Source organism: Nyctereutes procyonoides, unplaced genomic scaffold (assembly GCF_905146905.1).
Source record: "Nyctereutes procyonoides isolate TBG_1078 unplaced genomic scaffold, NYPRO_anot_genome, whole genome shotgun sequence".
Taxonomy (NCBI): Eukaryota; Metazoa; Chordata; class Mammalia; order Carnivora; family Canidae; genus Nyctereutes; species Nyctereutes procyonoides.
The window spans coordinates 20,162,637-20,179,059 of NW_026575030.1; the positions used below are offsets into that span (position 1 = coordinate 20,162,637).

General features: G+C 42.2%; 1 protein-coding gene across 1 annotated transcript in view; it reads left to right on the forward strand.

Moving 5' to 3' along the window:
- Window positions 1–295: 295 nt before the first annotated feature.
- UBXN7 (UBX domain protein 7) overlaps window positions 296–16,423 on the forward strand; it is a 56,605-nt gene continuing 40,477 nt past the window's right edge. Inside the window, exon 1 of the mRNA XM_055316148.1 lies at window positions 296–422. Within this exon, the coding sequence (XP_055172123.1) occupies window positions 350–422 (73 nt within the window). The 5' untranslated portion in view covers window positions 296–349. The remainder of the gene's footprint in view (window positions 423–16,423) is intronic.

Consider the following 16,423-nt stretch of genomic DNA (forward strand, 5'->3'; position numbering starts at 1 on the left):
GCAGGAAACGTAGCAGACGGCTTTGGAGCTGCAGGAAAAGACGGAAAAGCGGTCACCGGCGGTCGGGTCTGCTGGTGCAACCGGCGAGGCGGGCACGCGGAGCCGAGACGCCGCACCTCCGAGGCCGGCCCGCGAGCGCGGCGACCCAAGGGGCCGCGGGCCGCCAGCCAGCGCGCGAGGCGCTCCCGGAGCGGCCCGGAGTGCGCGTGCGCCTGCGCCGCCGGGGGGGCGGGGCGGGGGTGGAGCCTGGGGGCGGCCAGTGCGCCTGCGCGGACGGCGCGGCGAGGTGGGGGAGGGCGGCCCGTGTGTGTCTGTGTTGTTGTTCGGCGGCGGCGGCGGCGGCGGTAAGATGGCTGCCCACGGGGGCTCCGCGGCGTCCTCGGCGCTGAAGGGGTTAATCCAGCAGTTCACCGCCATCACCGGTGAGAGACGCGGTTACCGGAAGGCGGGGAGCGGGGCCCGCCGCGGGCGGCCGTTGTGCCCCGGGCTGCCCCGCGCCTCCCTGCGTGTCTCCCTCGGGCTCTGCCGTCCGCTCGCGTCCTCCCTCCTGAGGCGGCGGCGGCGGGTGTCGGGGTCCGGGCGGGAGGCGGCCCCCCCCCCCGCCGCCGCGCGCACCGCGTACCTCGGTGTCGGGGTCCGCGCGGCGTGGACCGAGACGCCCCCGCGCGCCCCCGCCGCCCGCCGGTGCGCCGGGACCCGGGGGCTGGGCCGAGCCGGCGCGGGGACCCGGGGGCGGGCGGGCGCGCGGGGGGGGGGGGCGCCCCGGGGCACCGCCCTCCGCCTCCCGCATCACCTTCCCGGCCCCGCGCGGGCCTAGGGTGCCGCGCATCCTCGCGCCGCGCTCCCCCGCGTCCCGGCCGGGTCGCCCTCCCCCAGCCCCCGCCGGCCCTTCCCCTCCCTGGGCCCCTCGGAGCCGTCGCCGTCGCCGTGGCCCTGGCGTGCGCGGGCCCTCCCGCCCGAACGGCGAGGCCGGTGGGCTCGGCAGTGCCTCGCCGACCCGGGGGGATGGGCCGCTGCCGAGGGCGCCGAGGACTGCCTTCCAGACCGAGGTTCTCCGAGAAGAACGAGGGGGAGCCCCCCTCCCTCCACCCTCACACAGAAGGCCTGCACGAACCGTGGGTGGCGTTTCCCACCTCCCCATAATAAAAATCATAAAGCCTGGGACGATGGCGCCGGAGCCTCCTGCTGATAAAATAGGGATGGCGGCAGAAACTTCTTGGAGAGAAAGTCAGCTTCGGGGGTGTCAGCATCCCCCAGATGTTCGGCGATTCTTCTCCCTCTGGACCCCCCTTCCTCTCCCCCCCCCGCCCCCCTCCACCCCTGCGAAGGGCACACGCAGATCCTCTTGCCGCCTGGAGGAAAAGGCCCTGAGCCATTCTGCGAATTCTCCTCTACGCCTTGTTTCTCTCTGATGGTGCTGAACTTTTTTTTGCATGAGTTATTAGAGGGCGGAGCAAATGATGAAGTTCTCTGTGGAGTGATTTGAAGGGGGAAGAGTACTCCATGTGCCTGAGTGTGATCTCGCCGTCCTAGTTTTGTCATTTTGGAAGGAGGCTTGGAAATGTTCGTGGCCTCCCCGAGCAGACCCGTGCCTCACCCGGCGGTTTGTTAGGTGCTAGGGAAGGTTTCTGCTGGTAATGGAGCTAAGTGCCCGACGTGTAAGATCTGTCTGGTCGAGTAAGATTTCACATTGTTCTAACCAGACAGGCCGTATGCAGGTTGCTGTTTTATCCTTTAAAGCTTCGTTTGGCCTTTTGCTTTGCAATGACTAAAGGCTTGATGCATTATCTCGCTGGTGGGCATGAAACCTCGCGTCAAAATTGGTGAAGTAAAATTCGCAACAAAATTGGGATGAAGGGGGATCGCTAGGTGGCTCAGCGGTTGGGCCCCCGCCTTCGACCCAGGTCGTGACCCCGGGGTCCTGGGATCGAGTCCCGCGTCGGGCTCCCTGCATGGAGCCTGCTTCTCCCTCAGCCTGTGTCTCTGACTCTCTCATGAATAAATACATAAAATCTTTATAAAATAAAGTACCTGACTTAGTATTGCTTCTAGAGTAGCGGCAGAATTGGAATCAGGGAGGGAATCCCTGGGTGGCTCGGTGGTTTAGCGCCACCTTCCGCCCAGGTCATGACCCTGGGGTCTTGGGATCGAGTGCCGCGTCGAAGCTCCCTGCATGGAGCCTGCTTCTCCCTCAGCCTGTGTCTCTGCCTCTCTCTCTCTCTGTCTCTCAGGAATAAATAAATAAAATCTTTAAAAATAAATAAAGAAAATTGGAATGAAGAATGGAATCATCAGCTTTTCTTGATATTTTAAAACTTTTGTGATTGGTCTGTTAAAGATGTAATGCATTTCCCAATGTCTAAGCAGATCAGTGTTACTGGGAAAATTACAAAATTCTTGTGTATGCAAGTTAATATTGCAGCATTACCTTTTTTTACAGAAAAATCTTTGTAGTGAGTTAGATGTAGAAGTGGTTATTATTATTATTTTGAGAGATTTTATTTATTTATTCATGAGAGACACAGAGAGAGAGAGGCAGAGGCACAGGCAGAGAGAGAAGCAGGCTCCATGCAGGGAGCCCGATGTGGGTCTCGATCCTGGGTCTCCAGGATCAAGCCCTGGGCTCCAGGCGGCGCTAAACCGCTGAGCCACCCGGGCTGCCCAGAGATAGTTATTATTATTATTCTTTAAGTTTCTCTAGAGTTGGCTTAAGATGACACCTATTTAATTTCAGCTTTTTTTATATTAATTACCACCACTTCTGCGACTCAGGCCGTTTTTATGTTAACTGCTACCCCTTCAGGAGCTCAGAACCTCACATTATTTCTTCTAAGTAAGCATTTTTGTTAGATATGGACAAACCCAAAGTTTGGTGAGATAAAATGGCTCACTCATTTGCTTTAATTCTGTTTCTGTATATTAGCTTACATGGCTTATTTCTTGGCCACAGGCCTTGCTATTCCTGAATCAGGTTGGAGACTCTTAGTAGACAATGGTATCTGGAATCTGCAAAACGGAAAATACCTTAAATTTTTCTTGATGTATTATGAGTTTCTGGCAGGCTCAGTCAGAAGAGTATGCAACTCTTGATCTTGGAGTCATGAGTTCGAGCCCAATTGGGTGTAGAGATTACTTAAAAAAAAAAAACTAAAGGAAATAATAACTTTGGGGATTTTTTTTTGTGAGATAATGTTTAACTGTTATAAACACATGATTAACCCCTATCGTCTTTTTCACATATTTAAAAAAAGAATTTGGGGTCTGTATACATATATTTTAATTGTAGTTTTTATGTGAGCCAGACTTTTCCTGTAACGCTTAGAAATAGAAAACTGAAAGAATTTTAAGTCTTATTTCACTAAGTAGAACAAATCTCTCTATAGTATGAAGTAATGACTGATTTCTTTTTAGTTGAGTACAACTAACAATTATATTGCCTTCAGCTATAATGACTCTGATTTTTATTTTATATTTATTTAAAGATTTTTTATTTATTTGAGAGGGAGACGGCGTGTGCCCGAGTGTGAGTGTACATATGTGCAGGTGCCTGCATGAGGAGGAAGGGCAAAGGGAGAGGGATAAGCAGACTCTCATATGTTGGGCTCCATCCCAGGACCCCAAGATCATGACCAGAGCGGAAGGCAGACACTTAACCGACTGAGCCAGGCGTCCTTATTTTTATTTATTTATTTTTTAAGTAGTCTCCACTCCCAATGTGGGGCTTGAACTTGCAACCTTGAGTTTTTATTTATTTATTCATGAGATACACACAGAGAGACAGAGGGAGAAGCAGATTCTCTGCAGGGGAGCCCAATGAGGGACTTGATCCCAGGACCCTGGGATCATGACCTGAACCAAAGGCAGAGGCTCAGACACTGAGCCACCCAGGTGCCCTGCAACCCTGAGATTAACAGTCACATGCTTGAGGCGCCTGGGTGGCCCATTAGTTGAGCGTCTGCCTTTGGCTCAGGTCGTGATCCTGGGGACCTGGAATCGAGTTCTGCCTTGGGCTCCCCTTGGGGAGTCTGCTTCTCCCTCTTCCTATGCCTTTGCCTCTCTGTGTCTCTCATGAATAAATAAAATCTTTTAAAAAAGGGTCATATGCCATACTGACTGGGCTAGCCAAGCACACTGACTCTTGAGTTAAAAAAGAAAATCCTTAAAAAAAATCACACACACACACACACACAAATCATAGCAACATGAAATGATTTTGAAAAAAGCAAAAACTAATCCTCACAACAGGAATATTACTTATTTTATGTATTTCAATTTTTGTTTGCATACTTTAAAAAATTTTTACATTATGGGCCATAGTATACATAATTTAGAATTCTAAGATTATTCAATTAATATTGCATCATAAATATTTTCTCTGTGATCAAACTCTGATAAGCAATTCGCCAAGGGAAATGACAGTCTTTGAAATGCATTGATAGACTATATACCTTTACCATTGATGTTGTTAGAGTCATTTGAAGTTGCATAGAAAACCAGTACTGTTACTTCATAGTTCACTACATTTTACAGTATTACTCAGTTTGATCTCCCTTGATATTCATCATACTTGGGTTTGAATGACTGTTGACTGTTTTCAAAAATCGTATCAGTTCTCAAAACATGAGGAAAGAATGTGCTGCTGGATCTGAATGTAATTCCAAGTAATCTCTACACCCAATGCAGGGCTTGAACTCATGACCCCAAGATCAAGAGTTGCATGCTTCTCCAACAGAACCAGCCTGACAGCCCCCAAAAGAACAGTTTTTAAAAATGTTTTGACCCATGGCGGTATCCCATTAACACCAACCTGGGGTGACATCCATCCACACATAGGAATGCACAGATGTATTAGAATAATTTCATGATGAGGGATCTATAGATGCTATAGAATTGGTAAAAATAAACAGGCAATAGAAGGTAAGGAAAAAATGTGAGGGAATAGAAAGTGGAGGCCCAGAAATACTAGAGTTTGTTGGTATAGATTTCCATAAAGCTTTGTGCATAGTAGACATTCATTTACTTAATGAAGTTATACAGTCTCAGTTACAGAAGAGACCTTAGTTTAATCTCTCTCTAAAATTATTAAATGAATGTGCGTTAGTTGATGTTAGAAACTGTGGTGTGGGTAGTAATTGGCTTTGTGGCCAATTTCCATTCATATTCTTTTCTACAATACATTTCTCTTGGGTTAGTATTAAAATGTGTTAAAGTTCTCTGTCAGGAAAGATGGTGGTAAGTGTTCTAGATATCAAGAGAAAACTCTTGGAATTTTAAGAACTATTTCAGAAGGTGATGATGTTTGAGCAGAATTTTTATTACAGAGAGGTAATAAGTTTAGAGTTGTGAATGGAATCTTACTAATAAATTCAGTATTGATAGACTCCTATGTGCCAGGCATGGTTCAGATCCTGAGGATATTACTGTGAGCAAAACAAGGTTTCTGTGCTCAAAAAGCATAAAGTTTAATGGGAATACAGACACATAAATAGGTTATTATAATACAGTGGGAGAATGGTAGGTAGCTGTTAATGGGATCATAAAAGATGGAGGTAAAGAAAAGTTTCCTAGAAGAAATAATTTCTTAGCTAAAACTTAGAGGAGAGATATTTCTGACAGGAGGAACATGTGTAAAGGCCTGGAGGAGAGAGGGACAGATATATACACATACCGAGACAAGAAAGGAGAGACAGTAGGTTTAGGGAGTTGATGATAATTCCAAATGAATAGGGCATAACTAGTTGGAGATGCAGTAAGTTGAGCTGAAGAGATAAGTGGGTGGGTGCCAGATTACGAAGGGCTTTATAACCCATGTTAAGAAATGTTGGCTGTACTCTGTAGTGGGGAGTCCATGAAAAATTTAATTGGGGGAGTGACAAAACCTGATTTAGATTTTTTTAGGAAGAGCTATTTGGTTATAGTGGAGAAGAGAGGCATTGAGACCAGTAGAAAACTGTTGTTTTAATCCAAGAAAGACACTGGTGTCCTTATTGAAGTAAGTTTGTGGCAGAGAAGTGGAAGTGAAGGGAAGAAAGATATGGGAAGAAGTCAGAGGAGTCAGAATGAACCTTAGGTTTCTGTTTTGGGCATTTAGGTGTATATGTAATGGTGCTATTTGTGAAGATTATGGTATAGTAGAAGAGGTTTGGGGAGAAGATGATTCAGTTCAGTTTCAGATCAATTACTGCCTGTGAGACTTCAGAACTGTTCAATAAGCAAATGAATATTTGGGTCTAGAAATAGGAGTAACACCTGAGTTGTGGCGATGGTGGTTGAAGCTGTAAATGTGAATGGCACCTTGCAGGAAAGAGTGTACTGTGAGGAAGCAATAGGCTCCAGGACACAAAGCTGAAGGGACATCTGACACACTGCAAAGAAAGTACAGAGAAGATTCCAGAGAAACCAGATTTAGGAGGAAAACCAGGGGAATGTAATGGTACTTCCAATATCAGGAGTATGGCAATAAGTCAGATACTCTGTAGGCACTTGAAGAAACCAGAAATCATTGAATATTCATAGATTTTTTTTTTTAAGAGGGAGGGAGAGACGGTGAGAGAGGGTGAGAAAGAATCTTAAGCAGGCTCCATGCCAACAGACCTAGATGCTGGTTGGTTCTCACAACCCTGAGATCACGACCAGAGCCAAAATCAAGAAGTTGGCCCAATGCTTAACTGCCCAAGCCACCCAGGAGCCCCCTGGGCTGGAAGATATCTTAAAAACCATCTTGACCCATTTCCGAGTTATTCAAATGAGAAGTACACTGTTATATGTTTAGGTCAGTGCTCCTCAAACTTTCTTGGAGGAAAAGGAACTTCCTTCCTTTCCTTCCTTTCCTTCCTTTCCTTCCTTTCCGTTCTTAAATCCAGTCTTTGTGGACTAGTACTTTTATAAAATACAATAAAAATTAGTTGCTGGAAAAATGAAGTAAAAATAAAATATAAGCCCAAATTCTTTTTTTTTAAATTTTTTTTTAAAATTTTTATTTATTTATGATAGTCACACAGAGAGAGAAAGAGAGAGAGAGAGGGGCAGAGACACAGGCTGAGGGAGAAGCAGGCTCCATGCACCAGGAGCCCCATGTGGGATTCGATCCTGGGTCTCCAGGATCGCGCCCTGGGCCAAAGGCAGGCGCTAAACCGCTGCGCCACCCAGGGATCCCCCAAATTCTTTTTAAAGTATTTGGATGCAGTAAAATTTGCCCTTTTTAGTATGTATTTTTGAGTTTTGATGAATGTGTACAATTTTGTAACCTCAGTGAAGTTGCAAAAACAGTTCTATCATCCTCAGAAAATTCCTCCTGCCCCTTTGTAATCAATCCCTCCCTCCACCTATAGCCTAATCTTTTTGTCTATTGTTTTTCTTTTCCAGAATGTCATATAAATGGAATCACAGTATGTAGCCTTTTGAGTCTGGCTTCTTTCACTTAGCATACTGTATTTGAGATTCATTCATGTCATTGTGGTATGAGTATGAGTAGTTCCTTTTTATTGGTGAATAGTTTATCTTTGAATGGGTATACTACAATTTATTTATCCATTCACTAAATGAATGGATAATTGTGCTGTTTCCGGTTTGGGAGATTATAAGTAAAGTTGTGAAAAACATTAGTGTACAAGTGTGTGAATATAAGTTTTCATTTCCCTTGGATAAATTCCTAGACTGGGATAGTGGGATAATGGATAATATGATAGGTGTATTACTTTAAGAAATTGCCAAGCTGTTTTCCAAGGTCATGATTACCATTTTGCATTCCCATCAGCAATGTATGAAAGGAGAGTTGTCCTTTTGATATTTTTATTTTTTTATTAATTATTATTATTATTTGTCCATTTGGTATTTTTAAGTTTTGGTAGTCATTTTAACAGATGTGTAATGGTATAGTAGTTTTAATTTGCATTTACCTAGTGACTAATGATATTGAGCATTTTCATACGGTAATTTGCCATCTGTAAATCTTTCAAGCCTGAACTTTTTTGATTATTAGATTCCACAAAAATAAAATAACTCTATCAAATTGTTACAAAAGTTTCTAAAAGCTTACACTGGAATTTCTGTTTTAATCTTGTCATGAACTAGAGATGAGATGGCTAGTCTGAGGACCATACTTTGGATAATACTGGTTTTAGGTAATGGCACAACAGGGCCTAGAATTCTGTTGTCTTAACTCCTAGGCCTATGCATTTTTTACCATATTACCCTCACTATAGTTTGCCTTTTGTTGATCCAACAAAAATCAGCTTTGTATAATCTGTCCCCTAACTCATTTCATTCCTCTTATATTTACTAAATGTAGTTTTCTGGATATAAAGGTTTCTTTGTTTCGTTTTATTTATTTATTTTTTATTTAATATTTTATATTCCTGAATGCTTAAAACTAACTTCAGGATGGGAGACTGATGAGGTTAACTTTTACCTTACTTGTTACAACTATCACTCCTTCCTGTTTCCTAGGTGGACGCCTAGCTTATTTTGTTAGCATTTGGGAAAGGTAGAAGTAAAAAGCAGTCTGTTTGGGTCTTTATCATTTCTGTCTCTATCCTTCTGAGATAATAAGGGCTCTATAGTGGGATTCTTTCTTTTCTATTTATCTTTTCTATTTCTCTGACTTCTCTAGTTCTTTGATATTAGTGGAGAGACTAATTTTTTTTGGCACTGAAAGTGATGTAGAAAATAGGCATAAGGGGCTACTATAGTTTGGAAAATCTCTTGATTCTTTCTTCCAACTGTGGTGGAGATGTGGACTGCATTATAGGTTTTGGGCTATTTCCTATATTAAGTCATTAGGGAGAGAGTGTGAACTAAGAGGAGAGGCGGCAGCAAAGAAAATGGCCACTGGTAAATTGTATATCACAGGCTGGGTAATCATACTTTGGTGCCATTAGCAAGCTTAAAACGGAAGGGAAAAAGATAACAGGTAAATAAAAAGGATGCATATAGTGAGAAATAGTAAAGTGGAGCTCCGGCCACAGATTATAGATTGAATTTTTGTGCCCCCCCCATATGTTGAGATATTAGCCCCCTGATATGGTGATAGCAGGAAGTGGGGGCCTTTGGGAGATCATCAGTTCTTGAGGATGGAGCTCTCATGAGTGGGACTAGTGTCCTTAAAAAAGAGACCCCAGGAAACTCCCTTGTCCCTTCTGTGAGGATACAGTAAGACAGCTGTCTTTGTTCTTCTTCTTTTTTTTTAAATATACTTTTAAAAAATTTTATTTTTTTTAAAGTAATCTTTACACTCAGTGTAGGGCTCAAACTCACAACCCCAAGATCAAGGGTCACGTGTTCTACTGACTGAGCCAGCTAGGTATCCCAGTATAGCTGTCTTTGAACCAGATAGCGGTCCTGTACCACGCACTAAATCTGCTGGAGCCTTGATCTTGGATTTCCCAACTTCCAGAGCTGTGAGAGATTTGTTGTTTAAGCCACCCAGTCAAAGGTATTTTTGTAAGAGTGTCCTGAAAACACTAAGACACTGCATTAAATTAAGCTATCCTATTGCTGGCTGTAATACTGAGACCTCAAAATAAGCCTGTTTACTTTTATTTTTTAAAAGATTTTATTGATTTATTCATGAGAGACACAGAAAGAGAGGCAGAGACACAAGGAGAGGGAGAAGCAGGCTCCCCACAAGGAGCCTGATGCAGGACTTGATCCCAGGACCTGAGATCACACCCTGAGCCAAAGGCAGATGCTCAACCACGGATTTACCCAGGTGTCCCAAAATAAGCCTGCTTGCTTGCTTGCTTGCTTGCTTGCTTGCTTATTTATTTATTTATTTATTTATTTATTTATTTATTTATTTATTATTTTTAAGATTTTATTCATTCATGAGAGACACACAGAGAGAAGCAGAGACACAGGCAGAGGGAGAAGCAGGCTCCATACAGGGAGCCCGATGTGGGACTCGTTCCCAGGTCTCCAGGATCATGCCGTGAGCCAAAGGTGGACGCTCAACTACTGAGCCACCCAGGCTTCCCAAAATAAGCCTATTTAAACAAGTGTACAGATAGTTTAAATCTGCAAACCTGTGTTATTAGTCCACCCTTTAAAAAAAGATAGATTTTAAAAAAAGGTATTTTTTATGCTGAATATAGTAAGGTAGAAGTTGAGGTCATAGCTGACCCTTCAAAAATAGTTATTACTCAAAAAAAAAATAAAAAAAATAGTTATTACTCTGAATTATACAGGTAAAACTTGCAACTTGATTAAATTTGTTGATGACTTTTCCTTTCTCCTATATCATTTAGATCTCCATGCTTTCCTCTTTCTTCTCAGTTAACCTTCACTTCATATTTCTGTTTGTTCAGTGAGAGTGTTACTAGCATTTTGGCTGGGACAGTTTTTGTTGTGTAGGACTGTTCTGTCCATTTCAGAAGATTTAGCACTTGTGTTTATTTCCTATGGCTGCTGCAGCAGATTACCACAAATGGCTTAACACACATTTATTCTCTCATAGTTCTGGAGGTCATAAGTCTGAAATGAAGGTGTGAGCAATCTTTGGGGGAAGGGAGGTCTTTTTCAACATACTACAGCATCCCTGGCTTCTCTCCACTAAACGCCAACGGTGCTCCCACAGCCCCCGGATATGGAACACCAAAAATGGTCTCTCACATTGCTAAATGCCTCTACTACTTCCCGACATTAAGAACCACTGGAACCTTTAATTATCTCTCCATTGTCTTCTGTTTCTAAAATGATGCACTAAGTGATACATGCAATACATTAAGAATGATTATACAAGCAGGATGACTCAGATAAGTTGGCTTTATTTAAGAAAGTGAATGGAGTACTTTGTTTCTTGGGCCCCTCTCTAATACTACCTTCTTCAGTCTTGCCAGGATTTAGCGTGTGCTTCCTTTAAAAGAAATATTCGTAGGTTCATACGTAGGCCCCTCTTTTTTTTTTTTTTTGAATGCTCTTAGAGGTCACTGTCCTGACGAGCACCAGTAATGCAAGTTATCCTGTCACATTGTCAACTGAGATATGATAGGGCTGTCTCTGGGATATGCTGCCTACAGCTTAGATTCTGATGTTAAATGGTTAAGTGAGGATTATAAATAGGATGGCAATTCTGGGCCTTGAGTGTTGATACCATCTGCCTTTAAAGTATCACAGTTATTATTTCCTTTATTATAGTTTTATTTTTGTATCTTAAAGTCATTCCGTGTAGAATCTCTTTTAATAAATTCTCTTTTAATGTATAGTTCAATAAACTTGTTGACCTAGGAAATTTTGGAATCCTTACTTATACTTTTATTAAGTTTTCTACTGCCTCTACATCACCTCCTGGTACTTCTCAGTCATACTGGAATGCTGCTTAGTTACAGATTTCTTTGAAGCCCATCTTTTAGTATTGTTTTATACTTTATAGCATTCACTTTTTTCTAGAGTGATATTTCTTGTTATACTCCTGCTTAAAAAAAAAAGTGTTTAACATGAATGAAGCAAATGTTCATAGCATCACATGAGTGAGGAAAAGAAGACTGTGAGATGTCTTACTCTGCCTGCCTATTTGCCAATAAAGAGCTGTGCCAATTTCTTTAATGTGAATTTTCTTAATCTGTACAACCACTTCATGAAGTTGGTAATATCCCCATTTTATAACTGAGGAAACTGAGAGCTAGAGAAATTAGTAACTAGATCAAAGTCACATAACTAGTGAGTGAAAGAACTAGAAGTCAAACTCTGGTTTATCTGAGTGGTATCCAGGCTCGTAATATCCATACTATACTCCCTAGCCTGAGAACTGGTGGGAAAATGAAGAATGTTTTCTCTTCCTTATGGTGTATAGGACTGGCCAAAGGAAAAATTTTGATACCTTCATGCCAATTACTTGTTGTCGCTATCCTCAGGTACCCCATATCTTTTTTCATGCTCTGAGGTACCTCCCACCCACCAATGCAGCACTTCTTGTAGGCCTTTCTTAGCTGTCCTCCAAAAGGCACTTGGGTACTAAAGCTACTTCTGTCTCTTTTTTCCAGACCCAGCTCCCTTAATCTCTTAATCCTCAATTTAATAGGGTTTTAGGGAGTAGCTCAACATCTAATGAAGAAGTTAATAAAGGATGGGGCACCTGGGTAGCTCAGTCACTTAGACATCCGACTTTTGATTTTGGCTTAGGTCATGATCTCAGGATTGTGAGGTAGATCCCTGCATCAGGCTCTGTACTCAATGTGGAATCTGTTTAAGACTCTCTTCCCCTTTCCCTTTGTTCTCCACTTCTAAAAATAAAATAAAAATAAGTATGTTTGTTTACCCAGATTAATCTCTTCAGTGGTTGCATTTTAGACAGTATAATAAAGTGAAAAAAAATTTAGGCAGTTAGGAAAGACTTTTAGGATAGGCAACCATATTGTTGACAGGCAAGCTTGCCTGAGGATTGGTTTTATAAGTTCCCAATTTTCATAAAATCTTTTTTTTTTTAAGATTTTATTTATTTATTCATGGGAGAGAGAGAGAGAGAGAGAGGCAGAGACACAGGCATAGGGAGAAGGAGGCTCCACGCAGGGAGCCCAGCATGGGACTCCAACCTGGGTCTCCAGGATCACACCCTGGGCTGAAAGTGTGGTGCTAAACCGCTCAGCCCCCCGGGCTGCTCCATAACATCTTTTATTTTAGTTCAGAGCCCACAAATTATTTATAGGGTTCCCATGTCAGTGGTTTTAGAGTTCTGATAGTTGGAGGGTAGTAGAGAGGATGACAACAACTATTTGTATGCAGCGGTCATTTTAAGTTGAATTTCCTTATGAATACATTTCAGAAGGAGTGAAAGCAGCCAGCATTGGTCGCTGTTATGGCAGAGGAAGTTTCACTCCCCCACCAGGATGTTTTTTGTGCTTTTTATGGTGATTTAGTGCAGTGTGAGCACCTAGAAAGATGAGAGCCAAAAATGATACAAACTCAGCGATTTAATTCTCTGAAAGGAAAAGATTAGTAGACCTTGTGAAGCTGGTTTTAGGGTTCATTATGAGGTAAATATAACAGTTCATGCATCTTTGCTAAAACAGGTAGCCAGAGTGGTCTACCTGTGGGAACCTTTTAACTTTTAGAAATTGCTGTGTATGTAAGTTAAATGGAGCACAATAGACACTGAACTTTTAGACTAGCATTTAAGATGTATAATGCAAAAATATTAGGAAGCCACTAAACCAAAGCTTCAGGTTTTATGCCAAATAGTATGGAAACACATGAGTCTCAAAATTGTTCATCAAATTTATGCTGGTTTTGCCTCAGGATTACCTAAGGTTGGCTATTGGGATAGTTGAACTTCTCCTTCCCCTCAAAAATTTGCATTTGTTTGTGTTGTGAAATTTCTTTCTCTCTCTCTCTCTCTCTCTTTTTTTTTTTAAGATTTATTTATTTTAGAGAGAGAGCCACGTGAGGGAGGCAGAAGCAGAGAGAATCTCAAGCAGGCTTCCAGCTGAGTGTGGAGCCCAATGCAGTCTAGGGCTCAATCTCACGACCCTGAGAGCATGACCTGAGCTAAAATCAGAGTCGATGCCCAACCAACTGAGAGCCACTCAGGTGGCCCAAAATTTCATTTTTTAGAAGTGTGTTTCCTAATGGTGAGAATGTAAATTTGTACCTACTAGTACTTGAGTTCAGCTTGATTGAGAACTTAGGGAGAGAAAACTGATATGAGAAAAGTGAAAACTGGGCAAGTTCAATGAGTTTTTAAAGTTTTCAGGGTGGAAAAGCTAGCAGGACAAGGATAGAGAATGAGACTAAATAGAAAAGTATACATCTATTCCTATATCTACTTCAGAGTGAGGAAGAAAGGAGGAAGGTCCAAAACTTAACAGAAAATTGGGTATTTGGTATGTTGTCAAGAAAAATGAGGGGACTGATTTTATATAACTATCCATATTTTGCAAAGGCATGGCATTTTAAAGTAACACCAAGGGATCTGCCTAGATTACCTAGGCCTGTGTGGGTAGAGAGAATGGTATAGTGGTGAGATGAGAGCAGAGGGGTATCATTTGGGAGCAGTATATAGGAGCCAGATCTTATTGGCAGTTTAAGAGAGATGAAAACTTTTAGTCAGCAGGGACACCTGGGTGGCTCAGCAGTTGAGCATCTGCCTTCGGCTCAGGGCAGGATCCCGGGTGACAGGGATCGAGTCCCATGTCGGGCTCCCTGCATGGAGCCTGCTTCTCCCTCTGCCTGTGTCTCTGCCTCTCTCTATGTGTTTCTCATGAATAAATAAATCTTAAAAAACAACAACAACAAAAAATCCCTTCTAGTCAACAATGCAGAACTATGGATACAGAGGAGACCATCAAATTTACATTATTTAGCAGTGTATAAGGTCTGTCAAAAGGAGCATGAGCAAGAGCAGAGAGATGCAGTTAGTTCACATAAGAGGTAAAGGCTTGAGCAAAGACTATAGCAATGGATATAGAGTGAAAAAGATGGGTCAGAATGGGTATATATATATATATATATATATATATATATATATATATGGTCATTTTAGTTACATAGACCCAGGGAGTCTTTTTCCTTTAAAAAGGCTTCATATATTACTCAAATTTAAGAAACTTTAAACCCTTCTCTGTCTCCTTCAATTGGAAACATACCATCAACCAACAATTCCTACAGTTTTCCATCTAACTGAAACCATTCTAAGTCAGTTTATTAGACATTGATTGTGTGCAGGCAAACACAATGCTAAGTGTTGGGGATACCAAGACAAAAGGCAATCCCTGTGTTCAAGAAGCTTCTGCTCTTTCCTAGAAGCCAGAAAGTAAACTAGCATTTACTGCTTGGTAGCATTTTCATGTATATAATAAGTATCATAAGGTTGGGAATGGGGAGATAGTGTAGAGAGTGCTTAGCACATAAATTGACAAAGTAACACTTAGGGTGGTTCTTGAGCATGCACAAACTAGATGAAGGGGAGATCAGGATAAGGGCATTCCAAGCATGTAATTCAGTATTACTGTACTGAATTGTGTTAGGATGAGGAAGAGGAGAGGGAAAACCAGAGAGATGGGCTGAGGCTTGATCACAAAGGACTTTCCTGATCATAAGGATTTGGGAATTTATACTGTACACTGTGGTGTGAGAGAACCGGTAAAGACTGTGTGAGAGACAGAGGGAAGGAGGGAGAATGAGAATCAGACTTGTATTTTGGAGCATAACCGCAGCAGTAAGGTGGAAGATAGAATGGTGATCATTTAGGAGCTTGTTGTAGTAATGCAGGTAAGAAGTATTGTAGGCTTCATTTAAAGCCTTAGAACTTGATAAAAGATAACAATCCTTACATAGTGAAAGTGCGGTGAATCTCAAGAATAAGTAAAATCAGCCAAAACAAATTAGAGTGAAACTGCAGAAGACCAAAGAGAAAATCTTAAAAGCAACTAGAGAGAAACAACAGATTGCTATAAAAAGGATTTTTTTCTGGTCTGGCAACTGATTTCCCGGTAGCAACACCAGAAGCCAGAGGACACTGGAATGCTGTCTTTACTGAGGGAAAATAGCTGTCAGCCTGAAAATAGTAAAACTGTCTTTCAGGAATGACAACAAAATAAAGACATTTTCAGACCAAACACATACACATGAACACACAGACACAGACTCTTTAGAAGGAAGTTATAAGACTACGTGATTCTTGTAGAAGGAAAGTCATCCCAGATGGAAAAACCTGAGATACGTTTTAATGGTCACAAAATGGTCCATCATATAGATTCTACAATTTAGATTCTAGTACTATTGGAATTTATGTTTCCAGTTTCCATTTATTTATTTATTTATTTATTTATTTATTTATTTATTATTTTTGATAGAGAGACAGGCAGAGGGAGAAGCAGGCTCCATGCAAGGAGCCTGATGTGGGACTCGATCCCGGGTCTCCAGGATCGTGCCCTGGGCCAAAGGCAGGCGCTAAACCACTGTGCCACCCAGGGATCCCCTATGTTTCCAGTTTCTCAATATTAATTGAAACTATACTGGACATGTATATGGACATATTTATGCACATAGTGTTTGATATGGAATAAATGAAAGAATAAATTGATTTTTGGCTCAGTTGATTAAGTGTCCAACTCTTGGTTTTGGCTCAAGTCATGATCCCATGAGATTGAGCCTCATATTGGGCTCTGTGTTCAGCATGAAGTCTGCTTGAATATTCTCGCCCTCTGCCCCTTACCCTGCTGCTGCACACACACACAGACTACACTCACTCACTCTCAAAAAAAAAAAAAAAAAGTTTTTTGACCATAAGTGCAAATTCCTGGGTCAAAAAAGAAAGGAGTTTTTTTTTTTTTTTAAGATTTTATTTATTTATTCATGAGAGAGAGAGAGAGGCAGAGACACAGGCAGAGGGAGAAGCAGGCTCCATGCAAGGAGCCTGATGTGGGACTCGATCTCGGGTCTCCAGGATCACACCCTGGGCTGCAGGCGGTGCTAAACCGCTGCGCCACCG